General features: G+C 42.6%; 1 protein-coding gene across 1 annotated transcript; it reads left to right on the top strand.

The window, feature by feature from the left end:
• Positions 1-9,069: 9,069 nt before the first annotated feature.
• Positions 9,070-19,760, top strand: LOC308513547 (maestro heat-like repeat-containing protein family member 7). Its single transcript, XM_081083668.1, has 5 exons — positions 9,070-9,222; positions 9,801-9,923; positions 10,800-10,905; positions 13,095-13,160; positions 19,138-19,760. Exons 1-5 carry the CDS (start codon positions 9,109-9,111, stop codon positions 19,407-19,409), a joined length of 681 nt encoding a protein of 226 aa, XP_080939794.1. The 5' UTR covers positions 9,070-9,108; the 3' UTR covers positions 19,410-19,760.
• The last annotated feature ends 1,401 nt before the right edge of the window (positions 19,761-21,161 follow it).

Genomic DNA, 21,161 nt, shown 5'->3' with positions numbered 1-21,161 from the left:
CCTATTTAACTTCAGGCTGCAAGTTCTGACTAGCCTTCTGTGTGCACAGTGTGATTTCCATGTCAGTCTGAATTGCCAGCCATTGCCCCCTTGAATGTTCACTTTCCCTAGGTCCTCCCTCTCTGTGACCTCCCTGATTTTACAGTTCCCTGGGGTTCCCCGGCCACAAAGCTGAGGCTTTAGTTAGCCTGCAATGCCAGGGACTTCTGTGACTGTGCCTACATTTGGGCCAAGTGGCATGAAGGCAGAGAGAGGAAATAAAGAAATGGGGGGTTGCCCATCCTCTTGGGGCCTCAGCTCCTTCAAAAGGAAAGTAAGGTTTCCCTCCCTCAGAGTGTTGCCTCCTATAGGTTCCCCCAGGTTTGTGTGGGGGCTGTGGCATGAGAGAACAGTAGGAGAAAAAGAACTGAGGGGTTTCCCCTCTCTTTGAGCAGTGTGAGTTCCCTTTCTGGCTCTTTGAGATTAACTAGACGACTTCTCTTGGAGCATTCTGTCAGCCTATGGTGTTTCCTTCCCAGTTTCTGGTTGCCTTCTGGGCAGGTTGGGGAGACCAATAGATAGGAAAAGCCAGGCCCCTAGGTCATAGAAACCAGTGATATCCCTCTACTCCATGGGCGCTGGAGTGTCAGCAGCCTCTTTATCTTTGGCCCTGGGAATTTCCCTTTCTTGAAATTGTAATTATTTAAATATTTCTTAGTATATTTTCTTTTGCATATTAAGATGTCTATAATGGGAAGGTTCTCAGGTTATCTTACTTATTGCTGGAGTGGGAAGTCAAGATTTATTGTCTAACTGAAAAATAGTAAATGGCCATTATCTACACAATGGCAACCTAGAAACTGAAAGGCAAGGGCTGTGAAATTTGGGTTCTAGGTGCTCCTTTAACATTGACCTAGTCATATACATTTACTTGGTTAAGACTCTGTAGTTTTCGCTCCCAGTCAAGATGGCAGCATCGGTAAACACTGTACTCCCCTTTTCCCATGACCACAACAACTAAACTTCCGAGCAACCATCATTGATACCTGCCTGAACTCTAGCTGAACAAAAGCCCTATAGCTAAGGATATACAGAAGAAGCCACATCAAGGCTAGTAGGAGGGGCAGAGGCCTGGAATAAGCTGGTCCCACACCCACATGTACTGGTTAAAATTGGGAGAGAGATCTCAGCTGTGAAGTCTCCCAGTGTGGAGTAGGAGTCCCAGCCCCACACCAGGCTCTCCAGTTCCAGTGCTGGCAAGAGAAGTCCCTAACTTCTGACTAAGAAAAACAGTAGAGATGGTGGCTCAGTGAGGCGGGGGTTAGGGGGTTGGCAGGTGGAGGGGGCGAGGCTCCTGGAATCCCAAGCATTCCTCTTAAAGGGCTTTTGCATGGAATTACTCGCTGATGGGTTTACTTGCTCTGATCTCCAGCCCTGGGGCAGTACCTCAAAGGATGCCAGAGGTAGAACTGACTTATCTGGCTTCAAGGAAAGGCTGGAAGGGCAGCTGTCTCCCAGAGGAAGTGCTAGCAGAAGCTACTGTTCCTTTGCTAAGCCCTCCCCATGCATGTATAGGCAAGCATCAAATCTGAGTCTCCACTGACCTCGATAACACTGTTCCATACAAAAAGCTTGTCTTGGCATATGCCAATATTCCTAGAAATATCTCAAAGGTTCACAAACCCCAAAAAAGCAGCATCTGGCCCTGGCATGCCTTGCCCCACTTCCCAAGCAGCTCCAAGCCTGGCACTAGCAGCATCTGGCCTCAGTTTGCATCTTAGCCTCTCCCCGGCACCTCCCAGTCCACCACAAGCGGCAAACTTTGTAACTAATACAAGGTGGCCCCAGGCAGGTCACAAGCCACAGATAACCTTCACCTGCACCTCTCAATAGGCCCCAGAACCAACACGCCCAGTAGTCAGATGCAGACTACACCAGAGCAGCACCCAACTCCATCCATAATGACACACTCAAAGGGCAGACTCACATGGTACCAGAGTCCTGCTAAAGCAAATTCTGCTCTGTAGGTTCACTCCTGCACAATAGCTCCTCCACTGGAGTCATGACCAGTCCTCACACCCAATCTGCCTGAAGGTCAATCTCTGCCATTGATGTGCCAACAGCAATCAAGGCTCAACTACAATAAGAAGGCACACAAACATACAGAAGGGACATACCTAGAGCACCCAGCTCAGGTAAACAGGGAGACTGTGTCACTGGGCCCCATAGGACACCTACTACATAAGACGACTCTACCAGAGTGAGGGATGTAGCAGCTCTCCCTAATACATAGAAATAAACACAAGGAGACAGCCAAAATAAGGAGACAAAGAATCATGTTCCAATGAAAGAACAGAACAAAATTCCAGAAAAGTTACTAAATAAAATGGAGACAAGCAATCTACCAGATGCAGAATTCCAAACACAGGTTATTAGGATGCTAAATGGTCTCAGTGAGAACTCTAATGCAGAAGAAATCTAAAATCAAAGGTAGAGCCTGACCCCCATGACTCAGTGGTTGAGCATTGACCTATGAACTAGGAGGTCACAGTTCAATTACTGGTCAGGGCACATGCCCCATTTTTGAGCTCCATCCCCATTGGGGGACATTCAGGAGGCAGCCAATCAATGATTGTCTCTGACATTGATGTTTCTATCTTTCTCCCCCTCTTCCTTTCTCTCTGAAATCAATAAAAATATATTTTCAAAAACCATGAAGATAGAAAATATAAAAAAAGAACTATTTGGAAATGAACATACAATAACAAAGAAATACATTAGAGCCCTGACTGGTGTTGCTCAGTTGATTGGATGGTGTCCTGTACACCTAAAGGTTGTAGGTTCAATTCCTACTCAGGGCACATGCCCGGTTTGCAGGATTGATACCCGGTAGAGAGCATGCAGGAGGCAGCCAATCAATGCCTCGCTCTCACATGAATGCTTCTCTCTCCCTCTCCCTTCCTCTCTGTCTAAAAATAAATTTAAAAATCTTTGAAAAATAAAGAAATACATTAGAAGTAGTTAGCAGTAGATTGAATGAAGTAGTGGATCAAATCAGTGATTTCGCAGATAAGGGAGCAGACCACACCCCCTCAACACAGCAAAAAGAAAAAAGAATCCACAGAAAGTTCAGGATAGTTTAAGGGGCCTCTGTGATATCAAGTGTACCAACCTTTGTATCATTCAGGTACTAGAAGAAAGAGAGCAAAGAATTGAAAATCTATTTGAAAAAACCAGAAAACTTCCCTGACCTAGGAAGGAAACAGACATACAAGTCCTGAAAATGCAGAGAGGCCCAAATAAGATGAACCCAAAGAAGCCCACACCAAAATACATAATTAAAATGCAAAAGATTAAAAATGGAGAATCTTTAAAAAAAGAGAAGCATTGGTGAGAGAGAGAGAGAGAGAGAGAGAGAGAGAGAGAGAGAGAAGGGAGAGAGGGAAAAACCGTTTTGTTGTTCCCCTTCTTCATGGATTCATTGGTTGGTTCTTGTAGGTGCCCTGACTAGAGATCAATCCACAACCTTGCCATAGTCAGCAACACTCTATCCAACTGGGCTACCCAGTCAGGGCCAAAGAGAGAATCTCCATACTCTTTTCCACTCCCATGCACCAATCTACATTCCCACCAACAATGCGTGAAAATTCTTTTTTCTCCACGCCAATAATTGTTACTTATTGATGATAGTCATTCTGACTGTGTGAGGTGATATTTCAGTGTGGTTTTAATTTGCATTTCCCTGATGATTAGTGACGAGCATTTTTTCATGTCTATTTTCCATCTGTATGCCCTCTTTGGAGAAGTGTTTAAATCAGTTTTCCCCCCTGGTGTTGAGCTGTAAAAATTCTTTATAAATTTTGTATATTAACCCTTTATCAGAATATGTTAACCCATTGGCGAACATGTTCTCCTATTCAGTAGGTTGTCTTTTTAAAAAATATTTTCTTATTGATTTAAGAGTGGAAGCAAGAGGGAGAGAGAAATAGAAACATCAGTGATGAGAGAGTCATTGTTAAGCTGCCTCCTGCATGTCTACATGCCTGCAACCCACGCATGTGCCCTGAATGGGAATCGAACTATGACTACCTGGTTCATAGGTTGATGCTCAACCACTGAGCCATGCCGGCTGGACTGACTTTTCACTTTGTTGATGGTTTTCTTTGCTGTACAGAAACTTTTTAGATTGATGTAGTCACATTTGTTTATTTTTTCTTGATTCCTTTGTCCAAAGAGATATATCAGAAAGGAAAATATTGCTAAGAGAAGTGTCAGAGATTTTACTCTATTGTCATCTAGAAGTTTTATGGGTTTAAGTCTTTAGTCCATTTTCAGTTTATTCTTGTGTATGGTGTAAGAAGGTGGTCTAGTTTCTTTCTCTTTTTTTGCATGTGTCTGTCCAATTTTTTCAACACCATTTATTGAATGGACTGTCTTTACCCCATTGTATGTTCTTGCCTCCTTTGACCATATAGGCAAGGGTTTATTTCTGGACTCTCCATTTTGTTCTGTTGATTTTTTTTTTTGGTTTTTTTTTTGGGGGGGGGGGGGCGGGGAGGGGTTTTGCCAGTACCATGCTGTTTTGATTACTATGGCCTTTGATATCAGGTAACATGATACCTCCAACTTTGTATTTCTTTCTCAAGATTGTTATTGGCTATTTGGGGTCTTTTGTGGTTCTAGATAAATTTGTGGATTATTTGTTCTAGTTCTGGGAAATAAAACATTGATATTTTGATAGGAATTATATTAAATGTATAGATTGTTTTAGGTAGTATGGATATTTTGACTATGTTAATTTTTCCTATCCAGTATAATCTTCCATTTATTTGTATCTTCTTCAGTGTATTTCTTTAATGTCTTCCATAGTTTTCTGAGAATGGTTCTTCTATCTCCTTGGTTAAATTTATTCCTAGGTATTTTATTTTATATATATTTTTTTCATATATTCTATTGATTTTTTACAGAGAGGAAGGGAGAGAGATAGAGAGTTAGAAACATCGATGCGAGAGAAACATCGATCAGCTGCCTCCTGCACATCTCCTACTGGGGATGTGCCTGCAACCCTGGTACATGCCCTTGACGGGAATCGAACCTGGGACCCTTCAGTCCACAGGCCGACGCTCTATCCACTGAGCCAAACTGGTTTCGGCTATTTTATATCATTTTTGATGCAGTTGTAAATGAGATTGTTCTCTTAGGTTTACTTTCTGGTAGTTTATTATTGGTTTTTACAAATGCAACTGCAAAGGAAAAAAAGGAAAAAAATGCAATGGATTTCTGAATATTTATTTTGTATCCTGATACTTTACTGAATTAATTTATCAATTCTAGTAGTCTATTTTGTTGGAATCTTTAGTGTTCTCAATATACAGTATCATGTCATATGCAAATAATGACAGTTTTATTTCTTTCCAGTTTTGATGCCTTTTATTTCTTCTTCTTGTCTCATTGCAGAACTATGTTGCCTAAGAGTGGTGGAAATGGACATCTCTGTCTTGTTTCTGATCTTTTAGTTTTTCCCTGTTGAGTTTGATGTTAGTTGCATGTTTGTGATAGATGGCCTTTATTATGTTACGGTATGTTCTCTCTATTTCTTCTTTGCTGAGAGTTTTTTTAAAATCATAATTTTGATGTGTCTTGGCGTGGTTCTCTTTGGGATTATCTTGTAGAGGACTCTCTGCACTTCCTGGACATGTGTGTCTTTTTCCTTCATAAAGTTAGGAAAGTTTTCCATCATTATTTCTTCAAATAGGTTTTTAATCCCTTGCTTGCTTTCTGGTCCTTGTGGTGCCCCCGATAATGCAGACATTGGTATACTTGATGTTGTCCCAGAGGCCCCTTATGGCATTATCATTTTTTAAAATTCTCTTTTAGCCCTGGCTCGTTCACTGAGTGTTTAGAGCATAGGCCCATGGACAGAAGGGTCACAGGGTCAATTCTGGTCAAAGGTTCAATACCTGGCCCTGGTTGGGGAGTGTGCGGGACGCAACCAATCCATGTGTCTCTCTCACATCAATGTTTCTCTCCCTCTGTCTCTCCCAGTCCCTTCCAACTCTCTCTAAAAATTACTAGATAAAATATCCTCGGATGAAGATTAACAACAAGAAGAATTCTCTCTCTCTCTTTTTTTTTCACTGCTCTGATTTGCTATTCTATGCTACCTTATCTTCCAAATTGCAAATTCAATCCTTTGCTTCATTTAGTCTATAGTTGGTTCCTTCTAGTGTATTCTGTATTTTTCACTGGTTCTTTTTTATAGTTTCTGTGTTCTATTACTATCTTTTCTTGTTTTCACTGAGTTCATCCGTTCTTCCCTACGTTTATGGAGCATCCTTTTAACCATTGTTTTGAACTCTGTATTTAGTAGATTGCTTGCCTTAATTGTTTTTAGTTCTTTTCCTGGGGATTTCTTCTGTTATTTTATTTGGGGCGTGTTTCCTTGTATTCTCACGTTGGGTACCTCTCTGTATTTGCTTTATTGTATTAGGTAGATCTGCTATGTCTCCCCATCTTGGTATTTATTTCGTAGGTGTCCTGCGGGGCTTGGTAGTGCTGTCTCCCTGATCACTAGAGCAAGGTATTCTGGGAGTGTGTTATGTGAGCCCTCTTGTTGTAGTAGGGTCTTTTTGAAAAAGAATGTTTATTTTTAGAGAGAAAAGAAGGGAGAAAGAGAGAGAGAAACATCAGTATGAGAGCAACATTGATCAGCTGCCTTCTGCACTCTCCCTTAATAGGGATAGAGCCCACAATCTGGGCATGTGGCCTGACCAAGAATTGAACTGGCAATCTTTCAGTGCACAGGAAGACAACCAACCTACTGAAGCACACTAGCCAGGGCTGTAGTTGACCCTTATTGATGTTGGTGCATCCATGGGTGGGGTTTACCTTCAGGCTGGCTGAATATGAGGATTGACCCTGATCTCACTGTATGAGCTGCTGGGCAGGGACTAACCCCATGAAGTAGAATTCACCCCAGCAGGGTCTGGTATCTGCCAAAATCTTCCTTTCAATGTGCCACTTGTGGGGCTAATTGCGTTGTGCTCTAATGTGGTCTGAAGCCTGCCACCAGGTCCTGAGGCCTCTTGGGAGGGACTCTGGTGCTGGTGAATATCAGATGCTGCCTGTGACTGGCCCTGGGCTACCTGTCAGGAGCTACAAAAGATCCACATTTTGTGGAAGCCTCTGCAAGACAGGGGTGCATATGGGAGGAGCCAAAGTGCATGCCAAGGCCAGGCTCCACTAGCACCAAACCCATGGGAGGGGTCAGCAGAAGTCCCAAGGCACTCCAAGATATGCCTTTCCTGCTGGCTTCCTGTTAGACCAAATCACTGGAATTGCCTCTGGCAATATGCAAATTGAAGTAGGTTCTCATGTTAGGGCCAGTGGTATTCACCAGGTTGATACATATACAAACCTGAAGCCAGTACTACTTCTGAGGCCGTTCAGCAAATGTCTCATTGTAACCAGGCCCAGCTGCCAGCTGCCACCTGCATTGGGCCTACAGACATTTGTGGTGGGGTGGGTTTTTAAGGGAGTCATCAGGGTGAGGCCAGCAGAGTTTATAGGGCTAAAACAGACCAATATTTGGTCATGTGGATAGAGAGCTTTGCACAGCAATGGTGGCTCCAGTCAGCATGTGAGGGGGGAAATGACCCTCACCCTAAAGCCACAGAACTCAGTATCTGACATCCCGTTTGTCTGCCTACACATCCTAAAGATCCCTCCAAGAAAGTCTGCACTGCCAGCTCAGGCTGGCTGGTGGGAGCTTGGCAGGGCAGGGAAACAGGTATTTGGGAGAGAGTACTAATACATTCCACCAGGCTGATGCCCTGTGGAGGGGAATGCTCAACCCAAGAAATATGGCATCTGTGGACTGTGGTGGGAGAGGGATTCAACACAAGGACCTTGCTGGCTGTCCCTTTAGCTCTCTCCCTGAAGCCACACAACCCAGTCTCTCCCTGTATGACTCCAGTCTGCCCTGAGCCACCTTCCCTGTGCTGGAGTCCATGGCGAGAGGCTGCAAACAACATTTTCTGCACTGACTTTTTAAGGGGGCTCCTGGGATTCCAGCAGACTCCCTTCTCTCCCTAATAGATGGAATCTCTGATGACTTTCACAGCCAGGAATTAGGTGGGTTTCTCTTCCTTTTGTGGTGCTCCAGGCTGAGGAGCCTGTGTTGCGTTGAGCCCGTTGCTCCTGACAGAGGACTTCGTAGGTGAAATATCTCTCCAGATTCTCTACTGCTGCACATGTGGGGCCACCTCTTTTTGAGCCTCAGTCCATCCTACCAGTCTCCATGTGGCTGCTTCTGTAAATCCTTGGTCATAAGACTTCTGTTCAGCTGGACTTCAATTGGTTACTTAGGTTGATTGTTCTAAAATTTAGTTGTACTTCTGGTTTGATCCTGGGAGGAGGTGAGTGTAACTTCCACCTACTCCACCACTGTATTGGATCCTGTTGGGTTTTTTTTTTAATTAAAATACTAACATTGAATCATCCCTCTGTATAGCCATTATGTGCTTTGTGCAAAATATAATTCAACTTGTTAAAATATCTGTTTTCCATATCCTACAAATTGAGGAACTGTCTTGTCCCATCATGTCTGCTATTTAGTAAGTGCCTAGCTCATAATAGGTGCTTAAAAAATATTTGTACAGTTAATATATACTATACTCTTGAAAGTGTATAAAGTTTAGCTGTTTGTGATCCTTGCTAATTAACACAAGCTAATATAGATTTAAACAATTACAGCATAACCGGGACAATTAAATTTTTTTTAAATTTGGCATTCTTGAGCTAAATCCCCAGAAGAGAATAAAGTGATAGGTTGTAGATATGATCCAGAGCAGAACTGAAATTATAATCTTAGTTTCCCTAGCACAGTGCCATAACCCTAGGAGGCTTATTAGCTCTAGGGGGCTAAGAGATTTACTCAGCTACACAAATCATGTTGCCTTTCCAGTATGTAAAAGCAGCGTCCTTTGGACATGAAAAATGAAATGTGGGTGTATGAAAGCCAAGCCAGGCAGGGTCAGAGGGAAACCATAGCTTCCTCATTCTCCGTTTTGCTCTTCATGGCAGGAGAGGGACCAGGTGAGGATCACAGCCACCTCTGCCTTTGGGCACATGCTACATCGAGTCAACAAATTCAGGCCTGGATATGGCATCAAGAAACATCTGTACAGTTTTTTAGTCCCGCTGCTGCTTAGCTTAGAGAACGACAACACAGAGGTGGTCAAGGTATGGGTGATCTCTGTCCTGCCAAACTCAGCCTGATACAACCCCTATCTGCTAGAGCACAGCCCCTTCCCTTTAGTCCTCTTTCATGAGCCTGGTCTGGGATCTACATTCACTCTACACCAGTGGTTCTCAACCTTCTGGCCATTTAAATACAGTTCCTCATGTTGTGACCCAACCATAAAATTATTTTCGTTGCTGCTACATAACTGTAATGTTGCTACTGTTATGAATCGTAATATAAATATCTGATATGAAGGATGGTCTTCGGCGACTCCTGTGAAAGGGTCGTTCGACAGCCAAAGGGGTCACGACCCACAGGTTGAGAACCGCTGCTCTACACCTCTTTGGTATCATCTTCTGGGCTGAATCTGAGCACTTTTACCCTCTACTGGGTGCCATCAGTCTTAGACAGATATGGTACTCCTCCCTGAAGTTATTTACATCTTTTCACACGATCAAGGCCCCTGATCCCAGCAACTAATCCCAACCAAACCCCTTGTGGGCTAGTTTCATGGTCAGGCCTGGCTCTCTAGAATTATAGGAGTGAGACTTAGGATTTCCTTGTCTCCATCCCATAGGCCTGTGGAGCAGCCCTGACTGAGTGGACTAAGGTGATTGGCTGGTCGTCCTTCACACAGATGTTTCAGCATACCACCCTCAGTGATCACATGCAGGTGTTGGAAGAAACATGCAACCATTTGGTGAGTGAGAGTCTCTGAGGAAGCCGGTTGCAATATGCATGCTATGGACTCACTGGCAGGCTTGGTGGGCAAAGAGGAGAAGGCTGACAGAAGATGTATTCTTTCCTTTCCTTGATTCTCATTCTTTCTCATCAGCAAACTCTGAGAACCCACATTTGGGATGCCAGTCCCTGGATCTCCATATTTGATCCTCTTAGCATCCCAAACTGCCTCAGAGGCTAGGGACATCATGCAAGGTGAATAGATGCCAATGGGATAGAAGCCTTCTGGTTAGAGGAAGAAGTATAGACAGGATTCCTCAGGGCTTGAGATCACCAATCATGGTGGTAACGGTCTGTAGCTTCAGTGACTTCAGTGAAGTCAAGAACAGGCCATAGAGCAGGAATCCTTGTTGAAAAGTAAACATTTAAGGGCTACGCAAGTAGGTTAGGAACTAAATGATTAATTCTAATATTATGAATTTGAATGTTTTACATAGATAGAGCACTTTACCCTGTACACTTTAACATCCATTATCCCATTGGAGCCACTGGTAGGTTCGGCAGGTTTTATTTCAACACTTCAGATGAAAAAGCTGAGGCCAGTGTCAGGACCAGTATTCAAACATGCGTCTCCTGGCTCTACATCAGTTGTTTTCTCCCTTATCATGTTGGTTCCTAGGGGCAAAATTCTCTTTTTGAACTTCCTGCTGAGTCTGCACTGTTGCTGGGGTGGGGGTGTCTGAGTGTCTAGGTTCACATCGTTTAAGCGGACTGAAGACAGAAAATGCTGCTGCTTGTGGACAAGGTGAGAGGGCCAAGGCTGCAAGACGGTCTTCAGTAGAGTTCCCAGCAGCCCCCCTCTCCTTGTCAGCATTACGCCTCTTTGACTTCACAGGTGAATACATGCAAAAGACAATTAGTGGGGGAGTTACTGTTTCAGAGCTTCAGCTTCCTGAAGAGCTCCGAGTCCTTCCTACGGACAGCTGCACTCCATTTCATAGGTAAGGGGTCCCTCCTGTCAATTCCTCCCTTCTCTCCAGCAGGAAAGCCCTCCTTGACCTTTCACTAAAGGGCTAAGCCAGAACCATGGCATGAAGAAGTTGGTTACATCCTTTCCTAGCTCTGACCTGATTTGAGATATGCTGTCAGAATCCAAAATTTGTGTTAGAAAAGCCTGGGGAGGAGTAGTAAGCTATCTGCCTTTGTCCTGGCTCTGTGTGCATCTACACACTTTGTCAGCATGCTGCTTTGTGAGGAAGAGAAATGTATGCATTTGGAAGGAAAAAACTGTTGCTTCAACTGGAACCCCATGGATTTCTCAAAATATTTTTTGTTTTAAACTATAACTGTATGTGTTTATGTTAGAAAGCATAAAATATTCAGACTGGCTGAAAGAAGACAATGAGTAATGCCAGAACTTACATCATTTGGATTTAACCACTACTAACACCATAGAATTATTTTTCTTAAAAATATGCTACACACACACACACATACACACACACACATGCACATGCACACACACACATATATATAGCACTTTAAAAAATATATGTTTTTAATTGATTTTAGAGAGAGAAGAAGGGAGAGAGAGAATCATTGATTGGCTGCCCCCTGCATTCCCCCTACTGGATATTGAGCCCACAAGCCAGGTAGGTGCCTTGACTGGGAATTGAACCATAATATCTTGGGTCCTTGACCGATGCTCAATCACTGACCCACTGGAGCAGAACTATAGAACTTCCATTTATTTGATTATTTTAAATATTTTTATTGATTTTTTACAGAGAGGAAGGGAGAGGGATAGAGATTTAGAAAAAAAATGAGAGAGAAACATTGATCAGCTGCCTCCTGCACACTCCCTACTGGGGATGTGCCCACAACCAAGGTACATGCCCTTGACCAGAATGGAACCTGGGAGCAAAAAGTTAGGGCAAACTTTTTAAAAGTAAACTTTGGTACATAGCTCTATCACAAATACATGCATTACATACTCATCAACATTTTATTTAATGACTACATGATATTAATTTTATTGTATAGATGGATTTATGAAACCAGTCCTTATTTTTGAATATTGAGACTGTGTTATCTTTTGTTTTTATAGACAGGGACATAGTGGTTAAATCTCTGCATGTCATCATGATTATTTTGTTAAGATACATTGCTTAAAAGTAGAGTTCCTGACTCTTCCCATTTGCAACGTCATGGATGGAACTGGAGAGCATTATGCTAAGTGAAATAAGCCAGTCAGTGAAGGAAAAACAGCACATGATCTCACTCATTCATGGATAATAGAGACCATTATAAACTTTTGAACAATAATAGATACAGAGGCAGAGCTGCCTCAAACAGATTGTCAAACTGCATTGGGAAGGCCGGGGAGGGTTGGGGGGCAGGAGGTAGGGGGGTAAGAGATCAACTAAAGGACTTGTATGCATGCATATAAGCATAACCAATGGACATAAGACATTGGGGGATAGGGGAGGCTAGGGGACTGTCTAGGGCGGGGGGATAAAATGGACACATATGTAATACCCTTTGTAATACTTGAAGCAATAAAAAAGAAGAAAAAAAAAGAAAAAACAAAACAAAACAAACACACACACACACACACACACACACACACACACACAAGTAGAGTTCCTGGACCCAAAGGGTATGCGGAATTTTAAGGATTTGGAACTGGCCTCTAAAAAGTTAGATTCATTTTCTCTTGTCACCAGTATGTATATGAGTATCCATTTCGCCAAACATTTGGCAACACTAGGTAATAAGTTTTTAAAATCATTACCAATTTGCTAGGTGAAAACAAAGAAGCTTGTTGTTTTGGTTATTATTATTTTTTTTTAATCAACAGCTAGGTTATGTATTTTGTCCTGTTTATTGCCCATCCATATTTTATTTTTGCAAATTATTGCCTAGTGCCCCCTGTCCATCCTTCTGTTGGAGTAGGAGCCCCATGAAGTTTAACATCCTTGGTGCAGGCTCCACTTATCAGCTGGGTCACAGCTGCTCTGAGGGCTGTTCTTTCACTAGGTCACTGACATGTAGCCAGCAAGGCATCTCTTACATACATTCCTTGCTAAAATCATTTTATAAATTTCCTTGTTCACTACCGAGCCTGGGGAAAGGGATGGCCCAAAGGCTCAGGAATTCTGGATAGACTTTACATCTGTTCTGTCTTTAGCATTAATAGCTAAGAAGATAAACCTGCATTCCATACATGAGGATGATGTGCAGCTGTTACGAAATGGTGAGTCTGGGCCTCGCACCTGGGTTCTGGGTTACATAAGGGGATGGGGCAAGATAGAAATTAGGAAGGGGCAATTCCTGATGTACATATGCCATTATTTTAAAAGTTTACTCTTACCAGTATGAATGTTATATCTAAAAGTTTAAGTGAAGAGAAGTAAGAGAAAGATAAGATTATTTATCATCATACCAGTTAGATAAAAGCTCTGCTAACAACACGTTCTTGTCACTGCTCCTCTGTCCTGTGCTCTGGGCTGACCCTGCAGAGGTGTGTAAGGCAGACATGGTTCCTTTTCCCCCGAAGAACATGCAGTTTTGTGTTCTTTTTTACTGCCTTAAAATATTTTAAAATTAATTTATACTTATAGAGCCCTTGATATATTAATATTTAAGTTATTTCAATTTTTTTGCTATTCAAACAATGCTACCATGAACATTCTTATATATGCCTCCTTATATGCAAGTGTAATTCTTACTCCAGACTAGGTACTAAAAGGTAGACTTTTATTATGCATGTTGAACTTAACCGAGTTTAAAGTACAACATTTTAATCTTTCCTACTATGTTGACATGAATTTCAATCACCGCCTTTCCCAATTACAGACTTTTATTAACCAATATTTTAGTTCCTTTTGTAAAATCATAATTTATATGCTATGATTATTGTTATTGTATACAAACTATAGATTTACAAAGTGTTATATGCTCACCATTCCTTTTTATATCTCTGACCATCCCTCAGGGGTCATTTTTCTCCATCCTTTTAGAAGTTTCTTTAGTACTGGTATCTTTTTCAAAAATCCTCACTGGAAGATATGTTTATTGCCTTGAGAAGGGAGAGTAGGAGAGAGAGAAAGAGAGAGAGAGAGAGAGAGAGAGAGAGATATCAATCGGTTGCCTCCTGTACGTGCCCTATAGGGGATGGAACCTGCAACCTTTTGGTGTAGGGAATGACACTCCAACCAACTGAGCCACCTGGCCAGGGCTAGTGCTGGTATCTTTTTTTTGCACACTTTTTATTAATATTTTTATTGATTAAGTTATTGCATTTTAGTGCTGGTATCTTGATAATATACTGTCTTAGATTTTGTTTGTAAGAATTTCTTCTTACCCTCATCCTTGCAAGATAGCTTTACTAGTTTTAAAATTCTACACCAACAATTAATTTCTCTCAGCATTTTGAAGACATTGTGCTATTATTTCCTGGCTTTCTTTGTTGCTAACTAGAAGCCTACTATTCTAGTTTTTTTTTTCCATTGTAGGTAATCTCTCCTTTTCCTGTGGCTGTTTTAAGATTTTTTAAAATGTTATTTAAAAATATAGAGAATCTATCTAATAAAGAGGAAATATGCTAATTGACCCTTATTCCAGCGCAAATATGGCAGTGTCCACAGCCAATAAGGAGGGAATATGCTAATTGACTGCCCCGCCCTCAAAGATGGCGGCACCAACAGCCACAAGATGGCGGTGCCCAGTCCCCTCAGCCCCCCCCCAGGGCGGCAGGTACGCAGCAAGGCCGAGCCTGCCCCCAGTGGGCACAGCTGCTCCACTTGCCTGCTTCCGGAGACTCCCACTCCACTCAGCCCCCCAGCTGCCCAGGTCCAGCCTGAGACTAAGAATTAGGGCTAGCCGATGCTTATGCTGCCGGCAGGGGCAGCAGCAGAGGTGTGATGGGGTGTTGCCTGCCCCTGATTGCCGGGTCACCTCCCACACCTGAGGGCTCCTGGACTGTGAGAGGAGCCTCATCCAGTGCATGAATTTTCTTTCACTGGGCCTCTAGTAATATAGTAACCAGGTTCCCATACTCCAATTTCAGCAAGTAGCAATTCATGGTCACCTTTTCTTTTTTAAAAGATATGTGGTTTGCTGTTGTTGTTGTTTTTTATTTCAGAAAGAGGAAGAGAGAGGGAGAGAGAGAGAGGGAGAGGGAGATAGAAACATCAATGATGAGAATTATCAATTGGCTGCCTCCTGCACGCCCCCTACTGAGGATTGAGCTCACAACCAGGCATGTGGCCTGACCAGGAATCGAACAGTAACCCCCTGGTTCATGAGTCTATGCTGAACTACTGAGCCATGTTGGCCAGGTCTCCATTATTTTTAATCTTACCAAAGTCCTAAAAAAGAGGTAGGAATGGAAGTTGGTAGTGTGGAGAAAGAGGAGCTGCTATTCCCAATGTCCATCAGAAGAGAAAGTTTTACCTCACCTTTCAAAACCCTTTGCTCCCTTCAGTCCCTGAAGAGCCACACCTATGTTTTATATAGGATGTACTTCTGCTGACTCCCTGCCATTGTTCTCTAGTAATTACATTTGTTAATTATTGAAAACCTACTGTATACTATGTACTATTCTAAGCATGAGATAGTGCAGTGAACAAAACTGATAACCTATCCTTCATGCAGTTTACATTCTAGTCGGGAAGGGAGGAATACCCCCTCAACAAATACGTAGATGTTAGATAAGCACTGTGGAGGTCACTATCTCCATAAGGCAAGGGGTAAGAAGGGCCGGAGTGGGGTCCGGGGTACCCCTCCGCTATGGGACATTTAAGAAGACAGCCGGAGGAAATGAGGGAGTGAACCCTATGACTCTTTGAGGGATAAGCACTTGGCATGTTCAAGGAAGAACAAGAAGAGCAATGTGATGGCATGGAGTGAGCAAAAGGACGGGCAGGAGGTGATGAGATCAGAGAACAGCAGTGGGGCCATGTTGATGCGGCCTTTAGCCATGGTAAAGATTTAGGGTTTTACTTGAGTGTAGGGTGCAGCATGGAACACAGTTCTTAACTCTGCTAATGGACACTGGGAAGAGTTTAGGTTGCTTGTGATCAATGGTGAGTGGTATAATTCATTCCAGGACCAAATGGAAAGGATTTTTGAATTACTTATTCTTCACTATTTTTCATACCACAGTTTCCTTCCTTGATGTAGAGACAAGATGAAGAGAATGTTTGCTTTTCTAGCTCCTGTTTCTATGTCTCAGCCCTTTTGTAGTTGAGAGTGTTATGTGTTTGTCTGAAAGTCCTGGCATGAATGCCACAGGCTTGCTGTTCTGGTGTTGCAGATGCCTATCCTCAGGGGCTTTGCCCTCTACTTTGAGCCCAGTTAAAGTTTCCTGGTGCCTGCTGTGAGGTAATATTTGAGGGATGCTGTTTGTGAGGTAGTGGTGGAATCGTGTCTAAGAGGAAATACCTAGCAGACAACTGGAGAGAGACAAGTCCTTGTCTTTACAGCTCTTTGTCCAGAGAGTAAAATGGTAAATGACTTCTAAGGGTACTTTCTTCCACAAAGTCTGCATTACTCAGACCACTGTCACATACTAGATCTCTTGATAATGAGCCATGTGAACTTGGGGTGCCTCAGTTTCTCCATTGGCATCATGAGGATAATAGTGCTGATCTTGAACATTGTTTTGAAGATTGAACACAAAACATGGGAAGCACTGAGCTTTGCTGGGCACATAGATGTCCCACAAAACATCTGTGTTGAACTGACTCAGGCTTCTGGACCAGGGGAGGGGTGGTAGTGGGAGGGCAGGTAGGGAGTATATTTGTAGCTAAGGGAGTATATTTGTTGCTTCCCAGAGAGAAGCCATTCTACTGCTAGCACATTAACCATCAGCTGGTAGCATCTGCCCTCTGAGGGCTTGACCCTGGCTTTATTTCTGGCTCTGACATTTTGTATGCTGGCTGCCTTCTCTTACGTTTTACAGTTGAGGTCTCTACTAAATAGTAGACACCTATTCCAGCTACCATAGTTCAATTTCAGGGAAAGTATATCCAGAATGGAAATGTTGGACTCCTATGTCTATCATTGAATTCCCCTTGCCTTCCTCTTCCCACCCAGCCTCCTAGAAAGATGCCCAAATACCTAGATAGGAGGACATTTTTCCAAAGGAAAATACTTGTCGTGTTTCCCTCCACGTCCTGCGTGGTTCAGGGTTCGGGTCTGGAAGAGGAGCCGCACAACAAATGAAATAGAAAAGACAAGAGATAATTTGGGAATATTGGGGGCCAGGCGAGCAAGTCCAACTCAAGGAGAAGGACTTCCACTGTGCTCAGGTCTCACCAAGCTTTTTATAGTGAGAGGTAAACAAGGTAGTGGTTACCATAGTTACACAGTTCTTGTGAGTTTCACTTGTTTTGACCATGGTTACACTTCCTGCACTTCCTCAGCCCCTTAGCTTCCCAGATAAGATCTAGGGAGTGTTATAAGGTCAAGCCTAATTATGCTAAGAGGACTGTGCCCTCTAAGCTGGGAATTGTTTGTGACTTTACCCACAGGTCAGTCCGAGGCTTAACCCTATATCAGCTTCCCACAAATACTTCTAATTACACTTCCACCCATACGTAGTGCTGAGCAAACCTGTGGTTGAGAAGTGGTTCTTTAAAGGATTGTATATTTTTCTATATAGTGCAAGCCCAACTCTCTTTTTTTCTATTCTAAATGAGATCAACGTGAAGCTGTAGACTTTGATGGCCTGGTTGGCTTTTAGATTTGTTGAGCCCACATTCTTCCTGTCCCTTTTCTCCTTTGCAATACTAGTAAGTAATTTCCTGTCTCCATCCCTCCGTTCCCACTCAACTCTGAGCTATGCACCCCTATTCCTTAACTGGACCACTTTGTCAGCTCCTGACATGCGGTTCCTCTCTCTACACTACTCTCCATGCACCAGCCAGGATCTCCTTGAAACATGTACACTGGATCATGGCACGCCTTTGCTTAAACCCCTTCAGTGGCTCTCCGCTGCTCTTTGGGTCAAAGTTTGGTCCCTTACCCTGGGTCACAGGCCCTGAAAAATCTGGCTTCTGACTTGTCTCCACCCTTAGCCTACATCATGTCCCCCTCACTAGAAGGGGCAGCCACTCTGGCTATTTTCTGCAGGATGACGCGATCCCTGCCTCCACTGAGACACTTTCTGCCCTTGATCTTCATGGGGCTGCCTTGGAGGGTGGCTCCCATTCTTTGCATCCCAGCTCAAATGTCACCTTCTCAGAGAGGCATTCCCTGACTGGCCTATCTAAAGGGGTCCTTCCCAGTTAGGTGTTCTCATCATACTGTTAAATTTCCTTCTTTGCACTTAATTTATGTTTACTTTTTTCTCTCCACTAGAATATTAAGTTCTATTTTTAAAAATATCTATGTGTATTGATTTTAGAGAGGAAGGGGAAGGGAGAGGGAGAGAGAGATAGAAACATCAATGATGAGAATCATTGATCGGCTGCCTCCTGCAAGCCCCACACTGGGGATTGAACCTGCAACCCGGGCAGGTGCCCTGACCAGGAATTGAACCGTGACTTCCAGATTCACAAGTTGATGCTAAACTACTGAGCTGCACCGGGTGGGCTAGAATGTTCTTGACTCTGGGGAATCTTGTCTTTCTTATTCACTACTATATCTCTAGGAAGTTGCATATGCCACTTTCCCTTACACCCACTTGCTAAAAACTTAGTTATATGACCACACCTAGCTGCAAGGGAGGATGGGATATATAGTCTTTGTTTATAGCACAGTGCATGATGATAGTACTGTAAATCTCAAGAGTTGTTGATCATTGTTTATAACAGTGAAAAATTGCAGGCAGCCTTATTGTTTACTAATAAGGTGTTCATCAAAGAAATTATGATAGAATCATGTGATTGGATATTAAGTTATATGGGGAAATATTTTATGGGAAGAAAAATGTTAATCCTATTTTTGTAAAACAAAGTGTCTGTGTTCGATATTAAAGAAATACTGCAAGGACAGGTATGAAAATATCATTTTTTTTTGTGTGTGGAGTTGAGTGCTTTTTCTTTCCTTTTTAAAAAACAATTTGTATTTAAACATTTTCTATAATCAAACAATATCACTTTTACAATGACATAAAATTATTCTAAATGAAGTTATAATGTGACATGTGGGGTGGAAAACAATGGAGTTTGGGTAAACAGTTTTTGGAGATTGAGAATCTGAGTTGACTTCCTTTCTGGTTTCAGCTCTAGAAAGTATGAGGAATGATCCTGTGGAATCTATCCAGATTCTGGTGACTACTCTTCTTCAAAATATTGAGGAATATGTTAATCCCGAGGACAGCTCCACTTCCATTATAAGTACTCGCTTCTTCGGATTGTGTGCCAGGAAAGCCCAAAAAAGAAAGAGGCACCTATTTAAGACTGTCAGACGGGAAGGAGATAATGATACTGATCGGCCCAGGAATTGGCTCCTAGGCCCTCTAAATTTACTGTGCAGCTGGTGCAAGGGAGGGTAAAAAATTCTCCATTCTAGTAGGCAACTTAGAAAAGTCAACACAGTCACAAGCACCAGAGTCTGAAAGTCCCCCTGAGGAAACTCCATTGATCCCCAAACAAGTTGCTCCTGAGCCACTGTGAACATTTAGAGCTGGTGGCTGAAGCCTTTTCCAGTTGTTTATTCAGAGTCAGTGCTGGACTCTGCCGTGGTCTCTCCCACCTTTTCTCCAACTGGATGGGCGACTTTGGTTTAACCCCAAATAGGTAGTTTTGATCTTAGAAGAGATAGTATAGTCCTTGTTCTTTATCTCCCCTAGGGTACTGTGAGCTACCAGTATAAACATTTGTAAATAAACGTTATTTTTTCATCCTAAACAAAATGGCTTCCATCCTAGTTTGGGGGTTAGGGGGTAAACCTGAGTGGCAGCAACAGCTCTGGAAGCAGTTCCTTCTACCTTCAGGTAAAGTTTCAAATGGGAAAAGGGAAGAGCAGGGTGGTAGAATCACAGGGCACCTAGTTTTCAGTCTTTCCCCCACCTCTGTACAGGTTGCAGGAAATTCACATGTTTGACACATTTCCACGGGTGTATTCAGATTGCAGGTTAAAGCATAAAAGGCGTGCTTCGGGTTACATACAGTGGAGCAGCAATAACTCTAACTCTCACTCAAAAAGCACATCAAAAAGCTTTTAGGAGGGGAGTTAATGATTACTGAGTTATGTATCAATAATAGTTGCTTAGCACTTTTTATTGAATTCATTTGGCACTTGAAATACATTCAATCAGTCAAGGGTCCACTATGTTAATATTTGCACCCTCAGAACCTACTCATGATAAATGACTGAAAAATAATGATTTAATGATCTCAAATATTTCTACAAGGTGATAAGAAGACAATCCTATTTACTAGAAGTGGTAGGGAGGCTTTTGAAATTGTTGATTGCTGTTGCATGATAGGTTGGCATTTCCTAATTCTAAACTTGAAGTTTTAATAAATTTCTACTAGGTGGACAAAGTCATGTGAGCCATGGCTCACGGTCTAAATAATGTACTTCTTCTAGGTGTGATTAATTGAAAGAAAATCTATAATAATAAAAGTGTCATATGCCAGTTAGACCAGATGTCCTTCCAGGTGACCTTCTGGACAAAGCCGCAGTGGCGGGGACTGAGGCAGAGGCAGCTACAGTGGCAGCAGGGACGAGCCCCTTGCATGGATTTTGTGAATCACACCTCTAGTATAACAATAAAAAACAATGGAGACTGTAAGCCATGGTGATAAACATTCTATTCATATTCTTATAATTCTCATTAAAAACCTATGAAGTACATTTTTAGGAAATTTTCTTTTGTGGAAAATTTTACACATATGCAGAAGTCAAGAGAATAGCATAGTAAGCCTTTTGTATTCATCACCAAATCTCACCATTTATTAACTCAGGATCAATCATGTGTCACACATACTCCACCCAGTACCCCCCCCCCTTCTTACTATTTTGAAGCAAATCCAAGGTCTCATATAATTTCATTCATAAACACTTCAGTATATATCTGTAAAAGATAAAGTTGCTTCAAAAAAACCTAACATAGTATCATGATCACACAATCATTCTTTAACTAGAGGCCCGGTGCAAGAAATTCTTGCATACGTGCAGTCCTTAGGCCTGGCCAGAGATTGAAGCACAAGTGTCTGGCATGGAAGGACGGGTCCCAGCTGACCTGTGGGCCATGGGCTGCACCTGGGCCTCCTGGACCCTCATGTGCCCCCCTCTGCTG

Source organism: Myotis nattereri (assembly GCF_964212035.1).
Source record: "Myotis nattereri genome assembly, chromosome: 2".
Taxonomy (NCBI): domain Eukaryota; kingdom Metazoa; phylum Chordata; class Mammalia; order Chiroptera; family Vespertilionidae; genus Myotis; species Myotis nattereri.
The sequence above is the reverse complement of the archived record's forward strand: the minus strand, read 5'-3'. Positions and strand labels throughout refer to the sequence as shown.